The sequence below is a fragment of the Amblyomma mixtum genome, chromosome 1 (genome assembly GCF_055824585.1).
Source record: "Amblyomma mixtum isolate Tamu chromosome 1, ASM5582458v1, whole genome shotgun sequence".
Taxonomy (NCBI): domain Eukaryota; kingdom Metazoa; phylum Arthropoda; class Arachnida; order Ixodida; family Ixodidae; genus Amblyomma; species Amblyomma mixtum.
The window spans coordinates 192,117,337-192,140,044 of record NC_143012.1 but is presented as its reverse complement, the minus strand read 5'-3'; the positions used below and the strand labels follow the sequence as shown (position 1 = coordinate 192,140,044).

The window sequence follows — 22,708 nt, the reverse complement described above, 5'->3', positions numbered from 1 at the left end:
TTATCAATTTGGTTTTCTTTCATGGCTTGTAATTGCCCTACACTACTCTAGTGGCAAGTTCGAAAGTGGTGATTGTTCGAGTTCGGGTGCTGTGTAGAGCGCCTGGATTTTATTTGGGAGTTGCAGTTGATCAGCTGTTCAGTGTGCCATGAGAATAATTCCTGTGTCACTTGGTTTGGTTTGGTTTGGTTTATGGTGTTTAACGTCCCAAAGCGACTAAGGCTATGAGAGACGCCGTAGTGGAGGGCTCCGGAAATTTCGACCACGTGGGGTTCTTTAACGTGCACTGACATCGCACAGTACAAGAGCCTCTAGAATTTCTCCTCCAAAGAAATTCTAGCCGCGGCGGCCGGGATCGAACCCGCGTCTTTTGGGTCAGCAGCCGAGCACCATAACCGCTGAGCCACCGCGGCGGCTCCTGTGTCACTTCTGTCACTTTTCTCGGCTATGAGGCAATTCGGAGTTCTCTCACGCATTTCGGCGCAACAGAAAGCGCAAGTAGTGCCTTTTAATTTTTTTCTAACTGCGAAGACCCGGAGCGGCCCGTGTGAAAGTCCAGTCTCTAATCGGAAAGCCGCGCTACTATCCTGCTTCCAATTACGAGCTTCCCTAGTATTAAGGGGATTCAGGAGAAGCATAAGCAGTGAAAAACAAAACGGCTCATCATTTCGCCAACAGCAGCCAGTCTGAAGTGAATGCCACAGCGGGCACTTTATCGCCTGCCGGCAAAATGCGCGCTGCCAGTAATGCTCGCTATTTCTTTTCCTGCTATTTTTGGTAGTCGACAGTTTTTGATACATTTTGTGTAACCTAACAGAATCAACTATGCGAGAGTGTTTGAGAAGTTTCAAACTACTCACACATGTCGATAGTATCACAATTGAACAATGTCTTCACCAAATGTCTTGAGCACTTCTTCACCTCCGATTAGGCACCTAATTCTTTTTTCGCGCTATCCTATATGTTCCAGTATATCCCCAAACGTTACGGCCTGCGAGAACGGCAAAGGCATTTTCCGCAGGCGCCTTTGCTCGAAGGCAAGCCACGTCGAAAAAGAATGTACGCATCCCGTCTCGACTAGCTTGACCACCACTAAGGCAGCCATATTGAATGGATCGTCGCGCCACCTATATATAGGTCGCGGAACTCTATCTGGCTGTCAGCGGCAGCGCTTCGCGGAGCGGAGCGGGCACGCGCTTCCAGCTTTCCTCAAAGTGTTCAAACAGTTTGTACATGTGTTAATCTCACGCTAACCATCAGAAAGAAACGAGTGGCGTCTATTAGGGAGAACGAAATAGGAAACTGCGCGCAAGCCTAGCAACACTACTCACGGCGAGCGATACCTTCAGGCCACATGCGACCTATTCACTTGCAGTGCGGTACATGCAAAACAAGTACGTGCAAACAAAGCGCGCTAGAACGCGCGTATAGCGAAGGGAATTAAGCGGCGACAAAACCATAAAACCAGCGATGAAAAGACGCAGGTTAAGTGGCTTACCGGATCCAATCACTGCTGCGACGTACGCAGACGAGAGCAACACGGAGCAGCGTGCGGCTTATCGCCGATTCGTGTGCTCCGATCGTATCTCCGGCTGTCGCCGTAGAACAGCCCGAGGCAAAAAAATAGCAGAGCTAGCATGACTAGCAGCCAGGTGCTGCGAACGCATATCTGGCGACTCGGGTGCTCGATCTCGGTGCGAAGTAGCTCGGCGAGATAAGCTATGCCGCCCTGTCCTAAGTGAGTGCAAAGGCCGCTACAGCTGCTCCTCACTGAACATGTTGAGAGGATTCATCGTTCATTATTACAGCGCAAAGACGGCACAGAACAAGAAGGGGACACAACAGCGCTGTTGTGTCCCTTTCTTGTTCTGTGCCGTCTTTGCGCTGTAATAATGAATGTAGGTAACCAACTCGCCCAAAATGTTGTATTAAGGATTCATCGTGTCGCGAATTACGCGTTCACGGCGCAACCGGTGCTCGGCCAGCATATTGACCTGATCCAAACGCAGGCGGGGCAGCCGTGTTGGACAACAATGAACAGGATTTGGGTAAAAATACCCATAGTAACCTTGGTGCCAGCATTATTCAAGTGTTTTTTCTGCCTTGTTTAACTCTAGTTTTTTTTTTCTTGTGCAAGCGATTCATTGGCTAGGGAAGATTCTAAAGCGTGGCCCGCATGGAGCGTTTTCCCGGGCGATTCGTCGGCGTCGACGGCACCGGAGCATTTTTTTGCCGCCGGAGAGGACGTTTTTGCCAAATCGTCGGGTTCTGTCGAAACAGAAAAAAAACGTCGACGCCGGGAGAGGGCAGCGGCAGAGGGCCAATGAGAGCCGGAGCGGGCGTCACGTGACTCTGGACGGAACCACGCCGGCCGAGAGAGACGCGCTCGCGAGCTCTCTCTGGTACTGGTACTGCAGCTTGACCACCAAAACTGCGTCGTGCTTCCCGGAAAGACGGGCGTTTGGCACTCCGAGGGTACCGAGTTCTAGTTCACTATACACCATTTTACGAGGAGCGGGCAGGAGAGGGAGAAATACTCTCAAACAGGCGCGCTGCGCGACACCCCACTGTTGCCGTCCTCCCCTGGGCTGATAATCCGGCGCGGGGAGCAACGTCCGCGGCTGCTTAGCTACCGGTCAAGCGCGTGTTTGCGTCTGTACAACAAAAGCAGCAATGTTGTACGGAACACCAACGTCTTCTAGACATCATTGTTTTATTGTCGGATGAGGAAATAGTCGACGAAAGTAGAAAAAAACAAACGCCGCCAGTATGTACGCGCACCATGTTATGCGAAGGTCTCAGCACGTCTGCGGTGTCCATTTCTTCACCGCTTTTCCGCCGGTCCCGAGTTGCATTGGCAGTGGGCGTAGTTGTGGAACAAAAAATACCTGCGCCAACAAAAAGCTTAAACGTTAGTGCACTTTGTGAACGAAATGCAGACAGAAACAAACCCACTGCCTGTGCCTGTCGGGCTCGGAACGAAGCGCAGCGCCTGGGTTACCGAACTATAATCTGTGCATAATTTTAAGAGATCAAGTATTTGGACGGCCTTGGCAGAGTTCTTTTAATTCAGCAGTACACTATGTGAGGACTTCACAAATTTGGCCACAACTTGGTTTCGCCGCCCGGCATGATCGTCAATATCGGGAGGGTGTGGGGACCGCCACCTGAAAAAAATAAACATGTCGTTAATGCAACAATACTAATTTAATTTACACAGCATGGCATGAATAGAAGCGGCGACATGAACTTTTACCCAACTGCAAATTGAGGAAAAATGCAGCCGTGGCAACGTAAGATGAAAAAATACATGCCATGCACAGGACGGTAAACTCTGCCATGCATTGTAATAAATTATTCGACTGAAATCGCATCGAATGCACTGTAAAAAAAAAATCCACACTGTGCATAACCGTGCCAGAGATACAACAACGCAGCGACTTGAGCAGTGCCCCGACCCGATTGAGATTGGAATTCTCAACACAGGTGCGGCGATTCGGCCTGTCAGTAATGGTAATAGCGTTTCATTAGCGTACCAACCTATTAGATCGTGTAATTGCACATTTTCTGGTATTTGTGCACCAGTGAGTACTGACGGGAGCGGAGAAGGCGAGAATGCGAGTTGATTTCAGTCCACTGGCTTGTATCGTTCGTAGTACGAATAGCCCTACACAAGCGGCAGGAGGGGCCGAATTTCAATTTCATCGCGCGTATCACCGCAAACAAACATTCTAATCATCAGAAGTGAATTCATTTCGGTCATGTACCCGCTGTTTCCAAAATGTTTAGTTTGTAAACGGGGTACTCTGTCGCAAGCTCAGCATCTAAACCGTCACACTCGCCATGTCCAAGCAGGCAGCGAAAACGTTCAAGAAAAACTGCGCTCCACGAAAAACTAGATATTCATTGCTCTCCGCGATCTTGTGTTTCAACAAATTTTGCTTTCGTTTTTCTAGCATGCAACACCGTGCCGCATTTGCTCTACAGGCAACCGGCGACAATAAAGCACGCGTGAACTGCGAGCATGGCACTCACCGATGCTGATCGTTCGCTGCGTCGAGGAATGGTCGCTTGCTCCCAGTTTGTTATTGCAGGAGCTAATGGCATTGCACACACGAGGATGGACACGAGGCGAACCCCCACCAAAAATTTCTAGGCTTGGCAGGAATAAAACGGGCGAATGACACTTTCAGAGATCGCACGCTGCTTCGGCTGCAGCCCACCGGCTGCAAATTATCAGCCCACAATGGCGTCGGCGGTAGCCGGCGCTCGAGTAAAACAAACATGGCGGCGCCCAGGTATCGAAACTAATACGATACTCTCGAACCGGACGAGCCATGCGCATACTCCGGAACCCAGCGACCGGCCGCCATCTTTGCTGGACTGCCAAAACGCGTTCGCGCAGCGTTCGCGTGTACGTGGGTGTGTGTGTGTGCGGTGCTTTTCGATGAGCCAATATGTCTATTCCTGCCTCAACGAAGTACAAAACTTCATCAGGGCTTCACTGCGCCATTTATGGATGTGCAAATAACCAACGGAAAAGAAGCAGGCTGCTGACCACCGTTTGCGACGAGCACGGCGTACGTCGCGAGTTGTGCCGCTGTGGCTTATTCAGCCTGCATCGCTTTCCGCCGGGCACAAAAAACGCCGAGCTCCGCCACAAGTGGATTACTGCGGTTCATAGAAAGGACTATGTTCCCAGCGCAAATGCAAGAGTAAGTTGATTTTCGTTAAAATGCCGGTGCGACTGCCTCGTTGCCGCAGCCACCGCGCTTTGCTTACGAAGTCGCGGCACCTGGTAACTGCGTAATGGCATATGCAGATCTGCTCGGACCATTTTATCGACAAGCGGCCAACGGAGCTGAACCCTGTGCCTATGCTTCACCTCGGCTACGCTAAGAAGGTAAACGCTACGTTCAGTTTACACCAGCTTGCTGCGTGCGCACTGAGCAGCGCCGGCCTGCACTGTACAGTCGAGCGCGATTTGAAGGTTATCGCGCGAGCGTCGGCCGAGAACATGAACAGCGCCATGGCCCAGAATTCTCTGCCGAGGCGAGGGAGGTATCAGGCCAGCTTCCCTCACTCTTTTTGCTGTTCCTTCAGCAGCTGTCACTCCCTCCTCTGGGCTATCAGTTTTTTTTTTATTTTCTTTCCCACCAATTTTGTTATCGCCCGCAAGATCCGAGAGGTAACCAAGTCCACACTTTATCGCAACCAATGGAAAGCTTAGAATAGAGAGAAAGGGTGGTGATCTTGTCACGGGGGTGAAGCTTGTTGCACGGAACAGCGAACGAGGTAGAGGAGAGTGCGAAATCATGATTTTTCCTGTTCCAAAGTCGGCCGCTAGGTGCCTGGAGTGCTAGGCTGGTCGACGCTTGCGCGATAACCTTCAAATCGCGCTAGACTGTACGTAGCGCGGCGCGGCGATGCTCGCTTGAACAAATTTGATTTGTGGGATAAGGAATCCTGCTGCGCAACATGGTTTTTCTATCGTTTAACATAATAATGGTCGGAGTGATGACTCAGGCTAAGTTATTTCTATAAGGTTAGTTCTTTTGCTAGTTGCTACAATACTCAGATAGCCTACAAATGTAGAGCTTGCCAGAGCTCCATTTACATTAATCGCTGTACAAAAAATGACACGTACACACGTTGATAATAAGTGGTTTTGAAAGGCACAGCGAGGTTTTGCTATGTAGTGAATGTTGATGCGTTGGTGCACTGTACAGAGGAGTCACCTAATAATGTTACATCAGAGAAGTGCTTTACAAAACGTCGAGAACTTTCAAATGGTTATGCTGCATGAAAGAATCGCCAGTGTGGTAATTCTGAAAGGGAGCTAATTATGTTGTATAGAAGACAGCCGATGCAGAAGTGTGGAAATTGATATTGCTAATTAGAGAACAAAATTGGCTGAATGCTCTAACCATAATAGATATGAGCTAATGTGAACGGATATTTCTGTTTCAAAGAAGGAGTCTCAGATTTTTTTTGTCATTTTCAAATTGGAGTTATTTGTTTCAACAGTAAAGTTGCCTTAATGTGGGGAGGCTGCCATTTGATTAAAATGTATTCTAAATAAGGCTTCATAAGCAAATTCTACCTTTGATCTGGAAATTGCTTAAATGCCCAGTGGGACAAGGGACAGACAAACGGAACATAGCCACCATTGGATGCAGCGCTGGGTGCTAGAAGGAAGTTGTGTCTCACTGTTGTCACTATCTCATTTCTGTTATTGTGTTCAGTGTAACTGCAGGTAGAAGTGTCAGTATTTTAATGCTTTTAAGTTGATTTGTTACATAAGAAATAAACAATAAAGCCAAACTATATATGGGAATGATTCCAATAAATTAATGCATCCTTATTTGTGTAAATGTAAATATTGTTTGTTTCCGTCTTCTGTGTACATCTAAATTATGTCCTGCTGTTCTGAGTAAGATTTGAGATAAGAAAATTGTGTAACCTTTTATATTCTCAATACAGGTTGTCGAGGGAAGGCAGAAGCTGTTGAGGCAGGCAAGCTACCCTGTTAAGAGGCGACACCAGAAGGCCACTGAGCACAGCCCACAAGAGGAAAACAACAGTGAGACTGCACAAGTCATGGACTTGACATCAATTCATGTCCGCTGCAATTGTGGACGCAGTGTTTGCCTCCGCCATCGCCAGATGTACAGAGCGACCTTGGCATGAGGCTGAAATTCACCTTATATGATTGTTATAGGAACCGGTCACAAAATCTTCTACGAAACGTAAGAGCGCGAGCGATACCCATACCCGCGGCCGCCTCGCGTGGTAGTCCAGTGCCGCCGTTTTGCCGCGCGCCCCATAGATGGCGCCACAGCTCTCTCAAAATGGTGGATTTCAATTTACCCGCCGTATTCTGGTCTATACATGATTTTAGTTTCGATACATGGGCGCCGCCATTTTTCCCGACCCCAGCGCCGTCTAGTGCCGACGCCATTTTGGACTGATAAACGCTGCCGTCGTTCTACCGTCGCTGCAGGTGTGTGAGATACTCGCGGAGCAACGAATTGCTTACTCATCGATATCCGCTCGCTGCACGCCTTTGGAGAATTCATTGATTGCATCTGCGTGGGTGATATGGCGCTAGCGACCGTAAGCGCCCGCAGCAATCGACAAGTAGCCGACGATCAGGCATCGACGGAGCCAACAATCAGCATCGGTAAGTGTTGTGCTCCCAGTTCACGTGTGTAGTTTTTGTAGCCGGATTTCTTAATAGTAAAAGTGACACGCCGTACGCTGAGAACGAAAGTGGCAAACGCGATCCAAGAGCTAGGTTTCAGAAACCGAAAACATCATTTAAAATGGACTAAATTCGTTCGTAAACTGACGCTCGAGCGACTACAGCGAGCAACGTGAGCGAGCCGAAACTGCTGCCACTCATTGCTATGTCGGCGTTTGCTGTTGTACGCGCGTTGAAACGGATGAAATTCAGTCGCTTCTGCTGCTTGCGTCTTGAGTGCTCCCGCTACGAGCCAATTTATTGAGAGTAGGCCGCCGCGGTGGCTCGGTGTAACGCTATGGTGCTCGGATGCAGACCTGAAAGACTCGGACTCGATCCCGGCCGCGGCGGTCGAATTTCGATGGATGCGAAATTCTAGAGGCTCGTGTACTGTGTGATGTCAGTGCACGTTATAGAACCCCAGGTGGTCGAACTTTCCGGAGCCCTTCACTACGGCGTCGCTCATAGCCCGAGTCGTTTTGAGACGTTAATTTTATTGAAAACTACTTGCCTTCTCAGCTACTGCGCCGTTGCCAGCACCAATCGTTTGAAGACCAATGGAGTTTGAATTAACTAAAATAAGAGGTTGATTGATACGCCAAAGGTATGTTATTACAACGTAAAAAGGAAACCAAGCTGCTGAGTCAGTGTTGCGCTTTAGAATCTAAGGCAGATGCACTGCTGGAGTCGTAACATTTGCTATGTATAGTGTGCGCATTGTAGCTGATCAAGCTGTTTATGTTGCATTTGATGTGCCGAAAACGAAATCATGTATACCATGTATGGCAGACAGCAGGGCTAGTTGTTGCATGTGCTGAATGTGAAGGGCCCTGAAGAAACAAGCCAGAAGACTCATAGCTTGCATGCATGCCGTACTGTGCATATTTTCCTATTTTTATGTTCTGTGAATGTCCCTTTTTATTGCAACAAACTGCGGGAAAAAATATAATGACCAAAGAAACGATGACACAGAGTGGACAAATGCTGGCCTGTGTCGTCGTTTCTTCGGTGTTTTTTTTCTCGCTCTTTGGTGTAATGGATTTTTAACAAGTCACCCTACTATTACTCCTTTTTCTTTCAGATGGCGGCACCTACGTGCACCCCATGCTGATGACTCAGTGGATAGACGACATGAAGCTCTGGCCAGATTTGTCAAGTCCACATATTGTGTGTTACTTACTGAAGACAAAAGCTTGTGACCTCGAGCAAGCTGAAGCATACAAGAGACACCTCTTGTAGCCATGTGGGTGCACTCCTATGGAAGGCGGAGATTGCTGTACAGCGCGGCCTGACAGGGAGCTCATGCACAGATGAGGCGGCAGCCTGGAACAGAGGCACCAAAAGGAATGTTTAGCCTGCCCTCATTGATGGCATTGGGTTCAAGCTTCAATGCACTGCCGAGCATCTTGACAGCACAAAAAAGCCAAGACCAACACGCAAGATAAAACATTTTGGCAGCAGAGAGGATCTCTTAGAGTATGTAAACAAGTCTCCTTTCCGGGACGTGTTCAACATACCTGGTAGGTACCCAGGTGGAGCATTCTGCTGAGCTGGCCCATTGTCGCCTCAAAAAACTGAAATGTTAGCTTGTGTTAATAGAGTTGCATGCTGATACCCACTGACACAACTTGATGTGAAGTATGGTTCAGTACGGAATTACACGTGATAATAACATCTTGAATACATAATCAAGCAATGTAGATGTTCAGGTAACATAGTTTTATTGTGTCATGCAGGCACCCTCCTTGAAGCTACATTACATGCTACAAGGAGGAAGATGGACGACCAGCGGGCCATTCAGATAAATGGAGACACCCTGTCTCAGGAGATTGCACGTCCAGCAGAAAAGGTAAAACAACAGTAATTTACAGGCTTTTACTTGAGCTGTGTCTGGCCCATGTGGGAAAAAGGATGTGAGGGAAATTCAGTTTAGTTTTAGCTGTCAAAAAAGTAGGGGCATAACAATACTGAAAAAGAGTTGTAAAGTGCATTATTGCCAATAGTTCGAGAGAGTTACAGTGCACAGGTAAGCTTGCTTCATATTTTGCGATGTGGTGATTAACAAGTTGACTCAGTCATGCTAAATGACTAGCTGCAAAGTAGTTGCCAATACTGCAGTGGCTGCAGAAAATTTCTAGCTTCTGTGAACATTGCCTGTGTTTCTTGCTGGAAAGTTGCAAAACATGCTACAGGTGGTTAGCAGCAGCACGAAATGTAGCAACCACTTCTCAGCCGAGTTTAGCTTAGCTGCTTCTTAGCAAAGCCACACAGGCGCTCTTTATTTTGAACAAGTGATTGAGAAGCAACCTCAGTATTTGTGTTCCTTTCTGTAATTTCTTGCACGTTTAAAACTGTTTTCTTCCCTTTCACACTGAGGTTTATTCAAGGTGATTTGTTTGTCTGTTTAGGTTGCCCTAGCATCAGCCTATGCTGGGACTGTAGAAGATTTGCCGGAGCGCCAGTTTCAGAATTTGAAATAACCCTGGGAAGACCTCTTTGTCACCTCAACCTGGCTGACATGATCAAAGCCGGAAAAGAAAATCAGCCAGAAGTGCTTTCAAAGCTAAAAATCACAATGGCCACCTCCTTGAATATTGAAGCAGCTACAAAAAAACAAAGAGAATGCACTGCCTGGTCTCTTCATGGTAAAGGCAGAATAACTGCTTCTATATTCAAGGACGTGTGCCGCTCAAAGCAGCTTAATTGTTCATCATTACTGGCTAAAATATTCAATACTACAACAATTTACAGTCCGGCCATCCGGTATGGCATAGAGTTTGAAGAGCTGGCAAAGGCTCGTGCACTTGCTGCCTTTAAAACACAGCACATAAATGGCAGGCTAGATGACTGCGGCTTGATGATACTGCCGAAATATCCGTATCTTGGCTGCAGTCCAGATGGGTCATTTCATTGTGACTGCCATCCTCCAGCGCTGCTCGAGGTCAAGTGTCTGTACACACTCCGTGATGTGCAGCCAGATGATTTGGTGAGAGCAGGGCAAGCAAAGCCTTGGATGCCACAGGCTCATTGAAGGTTACGCACAAGTACTACTACCAGGTTCAAGCACAACTGCACTTGAACCTGGTGGGCAGCACTATGTGCTACCTGTACTTGCACGTAGACAAGGGAGGGATGATGATTACAGTAGAGAAGGAAGAGGCCTTTATGGACACTCACGTAAATGCCCTAGAACGTTTCTTCAAAAAAATAGTGCTGCCTAGGCTGTGATTGGAGCTTGGCTAGTTATGCAGCACATGGTGATGGCAGTAGGGAATTGCCAGTCTACAAGTAAACAATTTAAGGTATCTTGCATATGATGTGCTTGGTCATGTATTCTCGCACCTCAAAGTTGAATGTTTTGCTTTGAATACAAGTCAGACAACTGCAATATATCTGCTGTAGTTAAGCGTTTATTCTTCACACTTCTTTTTGATTAGAGGACCTTTCAAGTTGCATAGCCCAGCACATACAAAAACAATTCTGTTTATATGTTTTCGGACTTAATCGCCAGTGCGTGCTTGAAGATCCTATAAGTCTTTATACGATTTATGGCCTTTTCAACATGTATTCGGACTGATGCGATTCTCCTAGTCATTGTGACATCTTCTTCTGACAGTTGAGTCTTTCCTAAAAGTGAAAAGAATGTTTTTGAGTACTCTAGAACAAGAACAGCCATGCTGTACTGTAGTGAAAAACGCTCACCTCTGGTGAAGGCTGGTGTATTCATATTTATGCCTTGTGCTGCCAGGTGAGGTTCTAGCTTGAAGCCTCTGTCTGCCAGAATGTTATCACCTGGAAGAAGGTAGTCCTCTATGCCGCATGTTCTAACGATGTACTTGTCCGAGGCCCTGCCACCATACACATCGGACGCGTACATTATTAGGCCGTTGGGAGCTATCACTGTAAGAAATTTTACAGTATTTGACCCCTTGTAAGGACTGTAGCTTTGTGCTCTTGCGAGAAGCTTTTTAGGTCTTTGCGATTGAGCCTCAGTGCAATCGAAGATGCACGTTGTTCGACCGTGGCCACTCTTCACGAAGCTTTGCGGCATGCTGTCATACACAGCTGTCCGTGGCAACCAAACGACAACGTCCTCCATTATTTTTTCCAGGTTGCAAAGCCTATTTGCAAATATTTTAGATACGCTTGCTACTGATACCTCGAACCTTCTTGCAAGGTCTGCGCAGAGGAGGCCGAGTCTGAGCCTCATTAGAGTCAGGAGCAGTTGTTCTTCGAGGCTTAAAACCCTTGATACTTCTGCTTCCATTTGTTTTAGCTTCGAAACGAGGCTGCTAAAAACTTGAACAGGGATCCCTGTGTAAAAAAGTATGTCTTGTGGCGTGAGGTACTGGGAGTGAGTAAATCGCAATGCAGAAGTGTTTGAGTGATGTGTGACTGCGTATGTGTGATCTGTTGGTGTCTGCTCCCACTGTGTGTAGCTCTCCTTTGTCTCGACCTGCAATGAAAAACATTAAGTCAAAATCACATTCTGAAAGCCATTTTTCCAAAAAAGCAGTACCTTCTTTCTATGGGGAATTAACATATCATTTTCTTGGTCAACCACCTGCTTTCAGAGAAGCAAAATAATAAAATACAGTGTGATGCCTCCTGAATGCGGGGAAGTTCAATAAATATACGTGTATGCACACTCACGTCATCTTCATATGAAGGCAGCATGCCAGCAGAAGCATCATCAACCTTTTATTGGAGAAAAGCAACAGCCAGCTTTCTTTCATCTGCAAGCAGCTAAGAAAAAAATGTGAGCTTACATTCAGTTCACTGCTTAGAAGTGTGCCGCTCGAAACATTTTGATGAAAAGGAAGAACCTCCTAAAGAAAAAGCAAAACAGTGAATCCAGGCTTCTAATTTGCAGTATGCTGGCAGGCCCAGTGTTTGTAAGGACACTTACATCCAATGCATTTCTAACAGGCAGGCCAAGGCTGGCATTTTCAGTGCATAACGCAGCAACCTGTCAGCCAAGATAAACAAAACTTGACAGTGGACTTAGCTTAAGGCTTTCATCAGTGCATACTTACGTGTGGCTCACTGTTCGTACAGATAGTACTCGAGGCACTTAGTGTTTCAGTCACCTGGGAAGAAATAGCACACAACTTGACAAACTTTTAAAGGCATATGATCACACACATTTCCATTGCAGATAAAAGCAGGACTGCAAGAATCTCCCATGCAAAATTCAGCCTGCCGAAACACGTACAGCGCAGTTTTGAGCTTGACTAGACACTGTAGTGTATCAAGGTTATTGAGCAGCATGCATGCTTACGTTTTGTTCAGATATTGAGTGCAAATGTGCTGCAGTGTCCTCGCTGTTGGAGGACATCTGTAAAAGGGCAATACAACAAGAGTGAGATAGCATAATATGGTTGCATGTGAATACAACAAGCACACCCTGCACTTGCACATACATTACTACTGGAGGCCACGCCAGATGTCGGGTGCTCAGTGCCAGCAGCTTCCTGAAAATAAAAATTGGGTATGAGGGAAAGATAGGCACAGTAACTACCTTAATCTTGGTTGGCACCTGGACCGTGCTGAGAAAGGAGTGAAAGAAGGGAGAGAGGAACAGCTTGCTAACTTACAAAAGGCAAGAACAATGAGCTTGCTTTATGACGATGTAGCATGGCAGCAAGCTAGAATGCAGTACACGTATGTAAAAATCACCAAAATTAGAGTGTTAATGCTTGCGTGCAAAGAGCGGGAGGCTTTGGTGTGATTTATGTGACCAAGCTTTATTAACTCAAGATGTTTATCTAGATAACACAGCCTAATCTGCAACAAGGATATCTGTCCTATCTTTTTCTCCATGTTTTGCACTCTAGATACAATTCTTTACACGGCCGTTGCAGTGGCTGAGTAGTTATGGTGCTCGGATACTGACCCGAAAGGGATGGGTTCAATCCTGGCCTCGGAGGTCGCATTTCGATGGAGGCGAAATGCTGGAGGTGTGTGTACAGTGCGATGCTGGCGTACATTAAAAAGAACCACAGGTGGTCGAAGTTATCCAGAGAACTCCGCTATAGCGTCCCTCGTAGCCTGAGCCGTTTTGCAACACTAAACACCATAAAACCAAACAATTCTTCCATTATGTGGAGGCGTTTGCTGCGCTGTGTCGCATGCTTTATTTTGAGCATCACTGGTCATGTGTTGTTTCTGAAATGGAAATAAACTCATTTGAGTCACAAAGTTTTCATCTACATGCTTCATATGCTGACCTTCCGTTTCGCTGCTGGCGGATCATCGCGCATCATCGCGCATTAGACGCCTGCGTCCGTGGATCACCTAAAAACACAAGAAAATATTGTCATAAGCGATCCATAAAAGGCAAGCTTTCAGTCAACAGGCATTGGCAAAGTCAAGCAGTCACGGGCATGCATTAGTGCAAAAGCCCTCTCAATAACAACCAAAGAAAAATTTACTGTGTACCATCAAAATACATATCCCCTAAGGGATCACACAAACAGAACCAAACAATGCTGAGCCATCTACAACAATGGTACAGCAGTGCAGGGGGGGGGGGGGGGGGGGGGGGGGGGGGGGGGGGCTACTTGTGCTTCCCCTGCAACATTAGCACCAAGTAAAGGCATCCTTCTGGGCCCTTTAAATAAATCCTGGGGGGGGGGGGGGCAAAATGAAGGGGCGGGGGTACATATGACAGGCGAGATGGGTTTTCTCTGAACCCGTTTGAAAACTAGGGCGCGGTCTCACACACTTCACTCCAAGATAAATTTGCTGGGGGGGCCTAGCACGAGCGGCATCTCGAGCCTACCCTCCCTCACAACACAGAAGTGCGTGTGCCAGAGTCGCAGGAACCGCGCCTAGCCATCTGTTTGCAGCCGGTCAGGCAGATACTGCCAGATGATGAGACGAAGGCTCTGCAAAGTTGGCGCCAGGATAAATAAACTGCTGGTAATGTGATAATGTGAACGATCAGTCCCACGCTCAGACACTTCTTGATGTTGTAGAAATGGTTAACATTTAACATGCTACTATCTCTCTCATTTGTGCATTACTCTAAGCACCGACAACGTCGATTTACCGCGGAAAATAGCAAAGCAATTGTGGGAACCTAGCGCGTACCTTTCGTTCGTATCCTAGGCTGAGCATAGGCAGCGGGTTCCTTTCCGTCCGCTTCCCATCCACGAAGTGAGCCGAGCATACGCGTGAGCTCGTTGTTGGCACAAAGCTTTTCCTTTTACCAGTGCTGTCCACTGTCGATTCAAGTCCGGGTCGGCAGGAAAACGGTGTAACATAAACATATCGCAGCCGCACTGAGATTTTGGCGTGGCATGCTGTGCGCAGACGCTGTTGGCATTTTTTTTTTCGTTTATGCTGCGTATTGCCGCAGCCCACGACCGCGCAGTGCTGGCCAGATGAAGTTGGTGTTGCGTACGACATTTCATCATTCACCACAAGACAGCAAACACGTATTTCACCACAGTAAACAAACGGACGACCGGGAGAACATTGTTCCGCGCGCCGGATTATCAGCCCAGGGGAGGATGGCAACAGTGGGGCGTCGCGCGTACGTAGGTGTTCGAGAGTATTCCTCTCTTTCCCGTCTGCTCCCCGTAAAATGGTGTATAGTACCGAGGCTTGGGCTTCGGGTTTCTCGGCCGAAACGGCCGAGCAGCGTGTTGTCTTTCGGAGGAGTCGCTTTTAGCTGGCCGCGCCGTCCCTCAGGGTATCAGGGGCACGCGTAAACGGTAGCGCCATCTAGTGACAAGACACCAAAGTACATCAACGCTTTGTTGAAGAAATTTTTTATCCATAATTACTGATAACTACGATGGGTGCATTGCGAGCCTTTTTTCGTTCCAAGAAGAAAAACTGCAAATAGATGAAAATGTAACAACTGACTAAAAGCTAGGCAACTGCTCCGCCAGATGTCGTTCTTGCGAGGTAAACACACTGAATTTAGTTAGGCCTAAGAGCTTGAAAATCGCCAAATTATCTGAAAAACAAGGGCTAGTTATCGCTCATACCTCTACGCGTGGGCGAGAGTGTCCTAAATAAAAGCGACCCGCTACCATTTGAGCGAGCTATCGCGTCGAAGAATCCAGCGGTGACATGTATTTATTCCGAAGCGGGCGAGCAGGGCGCCGCCATCTTGTCAACGTATCCCGTAACGTGCCCGTAGCGCGCGCCGCTCGGCTGCTGACAATGCGGGAGTGAGTTCGCCGACGCCGGCGCGGGCGTTGGGCGCGCGACGCGATTTCGCGGGTAAAAAACGCTCCATGCGGGCCAGGCTTAATACTCCAATAATATTCGACTGAGCCAGAGTACCCGGGTTCGAGTCCGACTGCGTCGGCTGCGTTTCGATGCAAAAGGCACCCGAGTGCTGCGCGATGCCAGTGCACGTCAAAGAACCGCAGGTGGCCGAAATTAATCCGGAGACGTTCACTACGGCACCCCCTTCTTAATTTCTTCTTTCACTCCATCCTTTATTTCTCTCCTTTACGGGGCGGCTCTGGTGTCCACCCAGATATGTGAGTCAGCGGCGTCACTTCCTTTGCTCAAAACCAATTTTCAGTAAGAATGGACTAAAAAGTTTTGTGCAAGCGAACCATTGGTCTTTTGCCGAAAGGCAAATATACCCAGCCTCCGACTTCCTTCATTACCAGGGAACAACACTTATGGCACCGTCTGCAAACGCGGACCATACCTACCCCCTCTCTTCTCTCTCACTACCGACCTATCACACATTCCTGAACCGCTGTACAATGATACTTAAGAAAAACCAGCCAAAAAGACGGGGACAAAGGAGAGACGAGGCACACACAACGACTGGACTATCAACTGTGCTTTATTGAAAAAACAGCCAGTCTCCAAGAAAACCCAACAGAGCATGCGCAACTCAACGGCACCGCAAAACCAGCACAAAAAACAACAACAGCGATCTCGTAAGATAGTCAAACTGCGGTGTCAACGGGACAAGTAACCTAATTCTTTCTGCATCAACGTGATAGAAGCCGTGCTAACACAGTTATCTCCATGATTGCTAATGTGAAATGCTTCGAGGATTTCCCGCTCAACCTTACCCTTGCCTCTACCGAGAAAAGTGACATTGGAAAACAACGGGTAGCACCCGCAATCGCGGCAATGGCGAGGCAAGTTTGCTCCGTCAGCCGGAGTCAGAGAGTTATGGTGCTCTCGTAGCCTTTCATTTATACACCGGCCAGTTTGACCGATGTAAACTTTTTCGCATGTCAGCGGAATCTTATAAACCACCCGTGTCGCACAAGGAACATAGCAGTTTTGATGCCGCGTCGAACAAACAGGTGGTCTAGTTCTGCCACGCGCGACACGTGAACAAAGGCTTGAAAGTTTGCAAGGAGCAAAAAAGACAACATTGACACCTTGTCTTGCAGCAACTTTTTTGATATTGTGGGAAGCCCCATGCACATAAGGCATCACCTCAAATTTTCTTCTTTCAGCCCTAGTAGGGTCAGCCACCTTTTCGTCACGGCTCTTAATTCTTTGCAGCAACGACTCTGCCACAGCATTCAAAAGCGGTTTTGGGAAACCGGCCTCTTGCAAACGCTTAACCTGGTTGTCGAAACTTGACTTCATGCTATGGTGGCAACTCTTCTGCAGAGCATTGCGAAAACAGCTCATGGCAATCCCTCTCTTGACGACTTTTGAGTGTGCAGACGAGTACGGTAATAAAGCCTTCTTACTCCTAGGTAAAAAACACCAGCATACATGGCCATCGTCACGAAAAGTTAGTTGAAGTTCTAAAAAACGAATCGACTGGTTAGCGGGTAGTTCAAAGGTAAAAGAAAGGGTGTTCGTCAGAGGTGTTTGTCAGAGAAGCAGAGGTGTTTGTCTGAAGGCATTGACGTCTTATGCAAGATAGACAGTAAACAACAAAGGCGCATGGACCCTGCTCTTCACCAAGTGGTGGACCACTTCATCGAAAACAAATTGACACTTCTTCAAGCGGACAAGGAAGGAGGGTTTGTGGTTCTTCCTACGAGCACGTTTGGTGATAAGGCTTTGGCAGCCGTACACAAGAATTTCCTTCCTACGAAACGCAAGCCTTCAAAACTGAATACCACAGCCGTGAGACTCCTAGAAGCCAACAACTTGGATAATCTGGCTCAGAGGGTGAAGAATTGCAAAGGTAATCGCCTCCAAATCTTTTTCTCCGCAAAAACGCACAAGACGGACTGCCCTTTGAGGGCCATTGTGACCGAGGCTGACACCTGGCAAAAGTTAGTGGGCCAGTATTTGCAGCGACACCTGCAGTCCCTTGATGTGCAGGACCCCTGCTACGTTGCAAGCGCAGCTGCTGTGGTTCAAGTACTCAGCGACGGCATTCCCGGAGCCAACGCTGGGTTTTCTATTGACATCGAAGACTTGTTTTACAGCATCCCTCATGACGAACTATTTGTTGCAGTGCGTGAAGTGATTGAACAGAACGGCCTAGTTGCCTTCCAAAATGCTTGTGGCATCTCCATCGATGCGTTCTTAGAACTGTTAACTACTTATCTTTCTTCTACCCTTGTAGATTTTAAGGGCGGTCTGTTCATACAGAAAAAAGGAATCTGTATTGGTGCTAGCGTAGCTCCTATCTTGCGCCAAATTTTTTTAGCAAAGTTTGACAACACACTTTTAGGTTCTTTTCTTGACAAACGAGTGTGCAAAGTTTTTAGATATGTTGACGATTTCTTGATAATGTTAAATCTTTCACCGACTGACTCCTTGCATGAGGTTGTAGAAAATGTCTTAGAAGATTTTAAAGCTTGCTCAAGCTCCCTTTCTTTTACCTTTGAACTACCCGCTAACCAGTCGATTCGTTTTTTAGAACTTCAACTAACTTTTCGTGACGATGGCCATGTATGCTGGTGTTTTTTACCTAGGAGTAAGAAGGCTTTATTACCGTACTCGTCTGCACACTCAAAAGTCGTCAAGAGAGGGATTGCCATGAGCTGTTTTCGCAATGCTCTGCAGAAGAGTTGCCACCATAGCATGAAGTCAAGTTTCGACAACCAGGTTAAGCGTTTGCAAGAGGCCGGTTTCCCAAAACCGCTTTTGAATGCTGTGGCAGAGTCGTTGCTGCAAAGAATTAAGAGCCGTGACGAAAAGGTGGCTGACCCTACTAGGGCTGAAAGAAGAAAATTTGAGCTGATGCCTTATGTGCATGGGGCTTCCCACAATATCAAAAAAGTTGCTGCAAGACAAGGTGTCAATGTTGTCTTTTCTGCTCCTTGCAAACTTTCAAGCCTTTGTTCACGTGTCGCGCGTGGCAGAACTAGACCACCTGTTTGTTCGACGCGGCATCAAAACTGCTATGTTCCTTGTGCGACACGGGTGTTTTATAAGATTCCGCTGACATGCGAAAAAGTTTACATCGGTCAAACTGGCCGGTGTATAAATGAAAAGCTACGAGAGCACCATAACTCTCTGACTCCGGCTGACGGAGCAAACTTGCCTCGCCATTGCCGCGATTGCGGGTGCTACCCGTTGTTTTCCAATGTCACTTTTCTCGGTAGAGGCAAGGGTAAGGTTGAGCGGGAAATCCTCGAAGCATTTCACATTAGCAATCATGGAGATAACTGTGTTAGCACGGCTTCTATCACGTTGATGCAGAAAGAATTAGGTTACTTGTCCCGTTGACACCGCAGTTTGACTATCTTACGAGATCGCTGTTGTTGTTTTTTGTGCTGGTTTTGCGGTGCCGTTGAGTTGCGCATGCTCTGTTGGGTTTTCTTGGAGACTGGCTGTTTTTTCAATAAAGCACAGTTGATAGTCCAGTCGTTGTGTGTGCCTCGTCTCTCCTTTGTCCCCGTCTTTTTGGCTGGTTTTTCTTAAGTATAATGTACCAACTAACCCAGATTTCAACTCTTCTGTACAATGATGTTGTGTTGTTGTTGTGACTGAGAGAAGGATGAAAAGGACATGTTTACGCAAAAGGCGTACTGGCGCTAAAAAACGAAGACAACACACACAACAGGACAGGACTGGCGGAGTCGTTTCGGAGTCGTTTTCGGAGTCGTTTTTTAGCGCCAGTACGCCTTTTGCGTAAACATGTCATGCTACAACCAAATAGCTCAAATCAAAGTATTGCTGGATGAAAAGGAAATTGCACGGGCCTGCCTACTGGCTCGATCCGAGCCACCACCGCTGCCACGTGCAGACAGAGGAGAGTTAAAAGATCAGAGGAAAGAGAAAAAGGAAAGAAAAGACGCTCGTCGCAGCAACAACTGCATCCGCCGTAGTAGACGCTGCTCAAAAAACAGATAAGCGGCCGAAGCCGCGCTCGCCGAAGCGAGTACAATGCGCAAAAAGCGGGCTGGCGCCACTACAAACATCGGAGGACTGGGAGACCTCACTAAGCTCCACGGATCCGGCAAGACAGAAGAGCTAGTGCGCATGCGCAGACGGGCTCCAGCGTACGCCAAGAGCGCCGACGCTGAGCGCGTACGCCCAAGAAGTGTCGTTGAAGTTGGAACTTTAGGCATGAACGTTTGAGCGTGGTGGGGTCGTGCGGGGACCCAGGGGTCCTGGGAGGCCCGAATTCCTCTGAAAAACTTTCTTTTTCTCTCGCTTACAAAAGCTCCGCGTTCGGTGTCAGTGATTGGAATGCGGTACCCTCTTGATACAAGCTGACTTGTGTGTACAAACGGGCCTGGGAGGAATTCCCAGCAGACATGAGTCATCGTGAAGCAAAGATGCGGCGAGGACTGGCGACGGCAGCGGCGTCAAGTGGTCGAGTCTTCCCTCGGGCCGCCGGACGGAGTGGTGCTGCGAAAGGTCAAGCTGTTGCTGACAGGCGCTGTCAGCGCGGCTGACAGCGCTGACAGCGCCTGAAACGCCTGCGAGGCGGTTCAAGCGTCTAACCAAGCCTAGCCAAGTGTAAGGGAGCTTTCGCTGCGACTAACTAGATTGAGAAGAGTACAGCCACTGCCCATTTTTTTTAGAGCGCTCTTTTTTGAGAGACAGTGCCTCCGACGATGTTTGCCTTTCCGAATGAGACAGAGTACTGCGTGCACGCGTCGTGTGCCTGCCACAAGCAGAGGTTTTCGCACTAGTTACCGCACAAATGCCTGAAGATGCTGCAGTGCATAATCGCGGAATGCCACTAAGCACTAAATTCTGTCTATGCCTTCCAACCTTTGAAAAACGAGGTGCTTTTTTTTGGGAAGCTGCGGCCAATGCCGTGCCACAGACGCACAAGAAATGGCAGTAAATGTTTAAGGCGTAAGTTTGTTAATGCCATTATTTTCGGAGTTGGTGCTACACGCCCATTATACAAAGCAACGAAGACTATAATCTTTGCAAGGCGGTCAGAAGTTTCTCCTGAACATAAACAGTGCAAATGAGCAAATATTTTTGCAATGTTGTTCAAATCGGATATAAAACACTTTCAAGCTAATTGCGGCAACCTGCATTTGGAGAATGCAAAAGCATTGACGCCTCCACGGCCCTCTTTGTCTCGCGTTTATACTCTCTGCTCTTGATTAGAATCGCATTGACCTTCATTAGCTATTTAATTGATACTAATTGTAATCGATTGATCATCCTCATTGATTGCGGTTATCAATTGCAATCACTTTGTTTTGCACTTTTCTTCATCACCGTAATCAATCACATTCACTCTGATTACACCCATTTTCATCTGAATCACGCATTTTCATTTTCCAAGTTTGGCGCTATTGCTGCTTTCCAGTCCACCTACTATATCTCCGTCCAGCGTATTCGACCGTCCAACGACTCTTGCTCCTGATTAATTAACTAAATAATCTATGTGAATCAAACTTCAATGTTCGAATAATTATCACTCTTCAAACACATTTCAATCCATTGGAGACTTTATTGTCAATCATTTACCAATTTCTCACTATTTTTCTATCCACGGTCCTTTTCCCGTCCTCTGCACCGCTGTCCACGCTATTTCGACGGTTTTTTTTTACATTTTTGGCTCTAATAGATAAGCATGTCATCGACATCAAATTTCTTGCGCCCCATCATCACATCATTCTCTACCGATGGCAATCATTCGTTTGATATTACCTATTATCAGAACGCCACAAGCGCTGCCAACACGTTTCCATGACACGACCCCGTCGAGACAGCCAAGTAATGCGTTCGCATTAAAACGATTTACCCAGTGTGGCTGTTCATGCTCGTGAAGTCGGAAAAGCAGCCATAAACTCGCATGTCGGCACACAAGTCGAGAGTATCTGTCAGAAATGCTGGTAAAAATGGCGCCCTTAACATCGGAAATGCGGTATAGATGCCTCTTCTCACTGAGAGTAACGAATTGACCATATGCTACTGGTTACGAAGTTGCAACCAAAAAAAGGTGCATGTTTTTCTGCGTGTGGAATGGGAACGAGAGTATGCATTGCTCTGTGAATGAGCTGTGGTGATTTCTGTAGGTCGCGAATGGCAGTAATGCTAACGTCATTAAATTTATCCGTGTGGAACCTCCCTAATGGCATTAAAACTTAAAGCATCAAGCACATAAAGCTGCACTAAGCAGGAGACTGAAATCATCTTTTTACCGCGGGAACTCGATCTACACTCTCCGAGCATTCTTAGAAACGTCGAATCAGTATCCCGCGCGGCTCATTTCCCTATTAAATCGAATTAAACGTCCCGGCTCCCGCCTTTTTTTATTTTTTACTAACCTTCGAAAAGAGGAGGAGTCAGCCAACGTGTAGAGATCTTTTCCGCCAGGCGCGTGGCGGCTTCGCTTTCGCTTTTATGTTCTTTTTTAGGTTTCGGTGAATAAATAGCTGCAGCCGCAGGCACCATAGCCCCAAATTAAGCCCACAGAAATAAATAGAGGACTCTTTGCTTTCGCGGATATCTATACTTCGTCTCACAAGATGTTTGCAGCACTACGGAAGGTAGAGCTCTCTCGTCCAATCAGGACTGCAGAAACGCAGAAAATAGTCCCTCGAATATTTGAGGAGTGTATGACTATTAATCAAAACAATAAGCATTGCAACTAAAACATGGTTTGGACAGGTATATTTAAATGGTAGGGAGCGTTTCAATCACTGGTGATATTACCAGACAAAGCCCGTGCGGACACAGCTCTGCGGAGGCCTCCTGCGAGGTAGTGATGCGTCGCCACTTTCCAACATGGTGTCGGTCGAGTCTGTTGTGTCTCCTGTGTGCTCTACACCGACAGTGCGCTGTTTCCCCAAGCAGGCGAAGCAGGTGGCTTCGCGACAACAGAGGAACTGATCAGAACAGGTTGTGACAAAAAAAAAGAAAGTGGGGCTAGTCCCTTTGGAACGGGCGTCCGCCTGTCCAAAAACAATCCAAAAAAAGAGTAAAAAGACATCAAGCGCCACCTGCTAGATGTAGAAAGAAGCCACCTGGACATCAGGTGGATCGAGCCACAGGCGCGTAGGAACACAATAATGCAGTGCGCGCCATCCTGAATGGACGAGAGAGCTCTACCTTTCGTAGTGCTGCGAACATCTCGTG

General features: G+C 47.4%; 1 protein-coding gene, 1 long non-coding RNA gene and 1 pseudogene across 2 annotated transcripts; 1 reads left to right on the top strand and 2 right to left on the bottom strand.

The window, feature by feature from the left end:
* The first annotated feature begins 7,101 nt into the window (after nt 1-7,101).
* Nucleotides 7,102-10,471, top strand: LOC149370341 (uncharacterized; annotated as a pseudogene).
* A 359-nt stretch (nt 10,472-10,830) lies between these two features.
* LOC149370340 (uncharacterized) lies at nt 10,831-11,574 on the bottom strand. Its single transcript, XM_089577588.1, has 2 exons — nt 10,927-11,574; nt 10,831-10,870 (listed from the first exon to the last, which is right to left on the bottom strand). The coding sequence occupies exons 1-2, from the start codon at nt 11,508-11,510 to the stop codon at nt 10,831-10,833; spliced, it is 624 nt and encodes a 207-aa protein (XP_089433714.1). The 5' UTR covers nt 11,511-11,574.
* A 472-nt stretch (nt 11,575-12,046) lies between these two features.
* Nucleotides 12,047-12,580, bottom strand: LOC149370339 (uncharacterized). The gene is made up of 3 exons (XR_016291210.1): nt 12,525-12,580; nt 12,280-12,333; nt 12,047-12,212 (listed from the first exon to the last, which is right to left on the bottom strand). It is a non-coding gene; the product is annotated as an uncharacterized LOC149370339 (long non-coding RNA).
* Nucleotides 12,581-22,708: the final 10,128 nt, after the last annotated feature.

Coding starts and splice junctions, on each gene's coding strand:
- LOC149370340 (XM_089577588.1), bottom strand. CDS start 11,510: ATGGAAGCAGAAGTATCAAGGGTTTTAAGCCTCGAAGAACAACTGCTC. Junction 10,871..10,926: donor GGTGAGCGTTTTTCACTACA/GTACAGCATGGC, acceptor TTTCACTTTTAG/GAAAGACTCAACTGTCAGAA.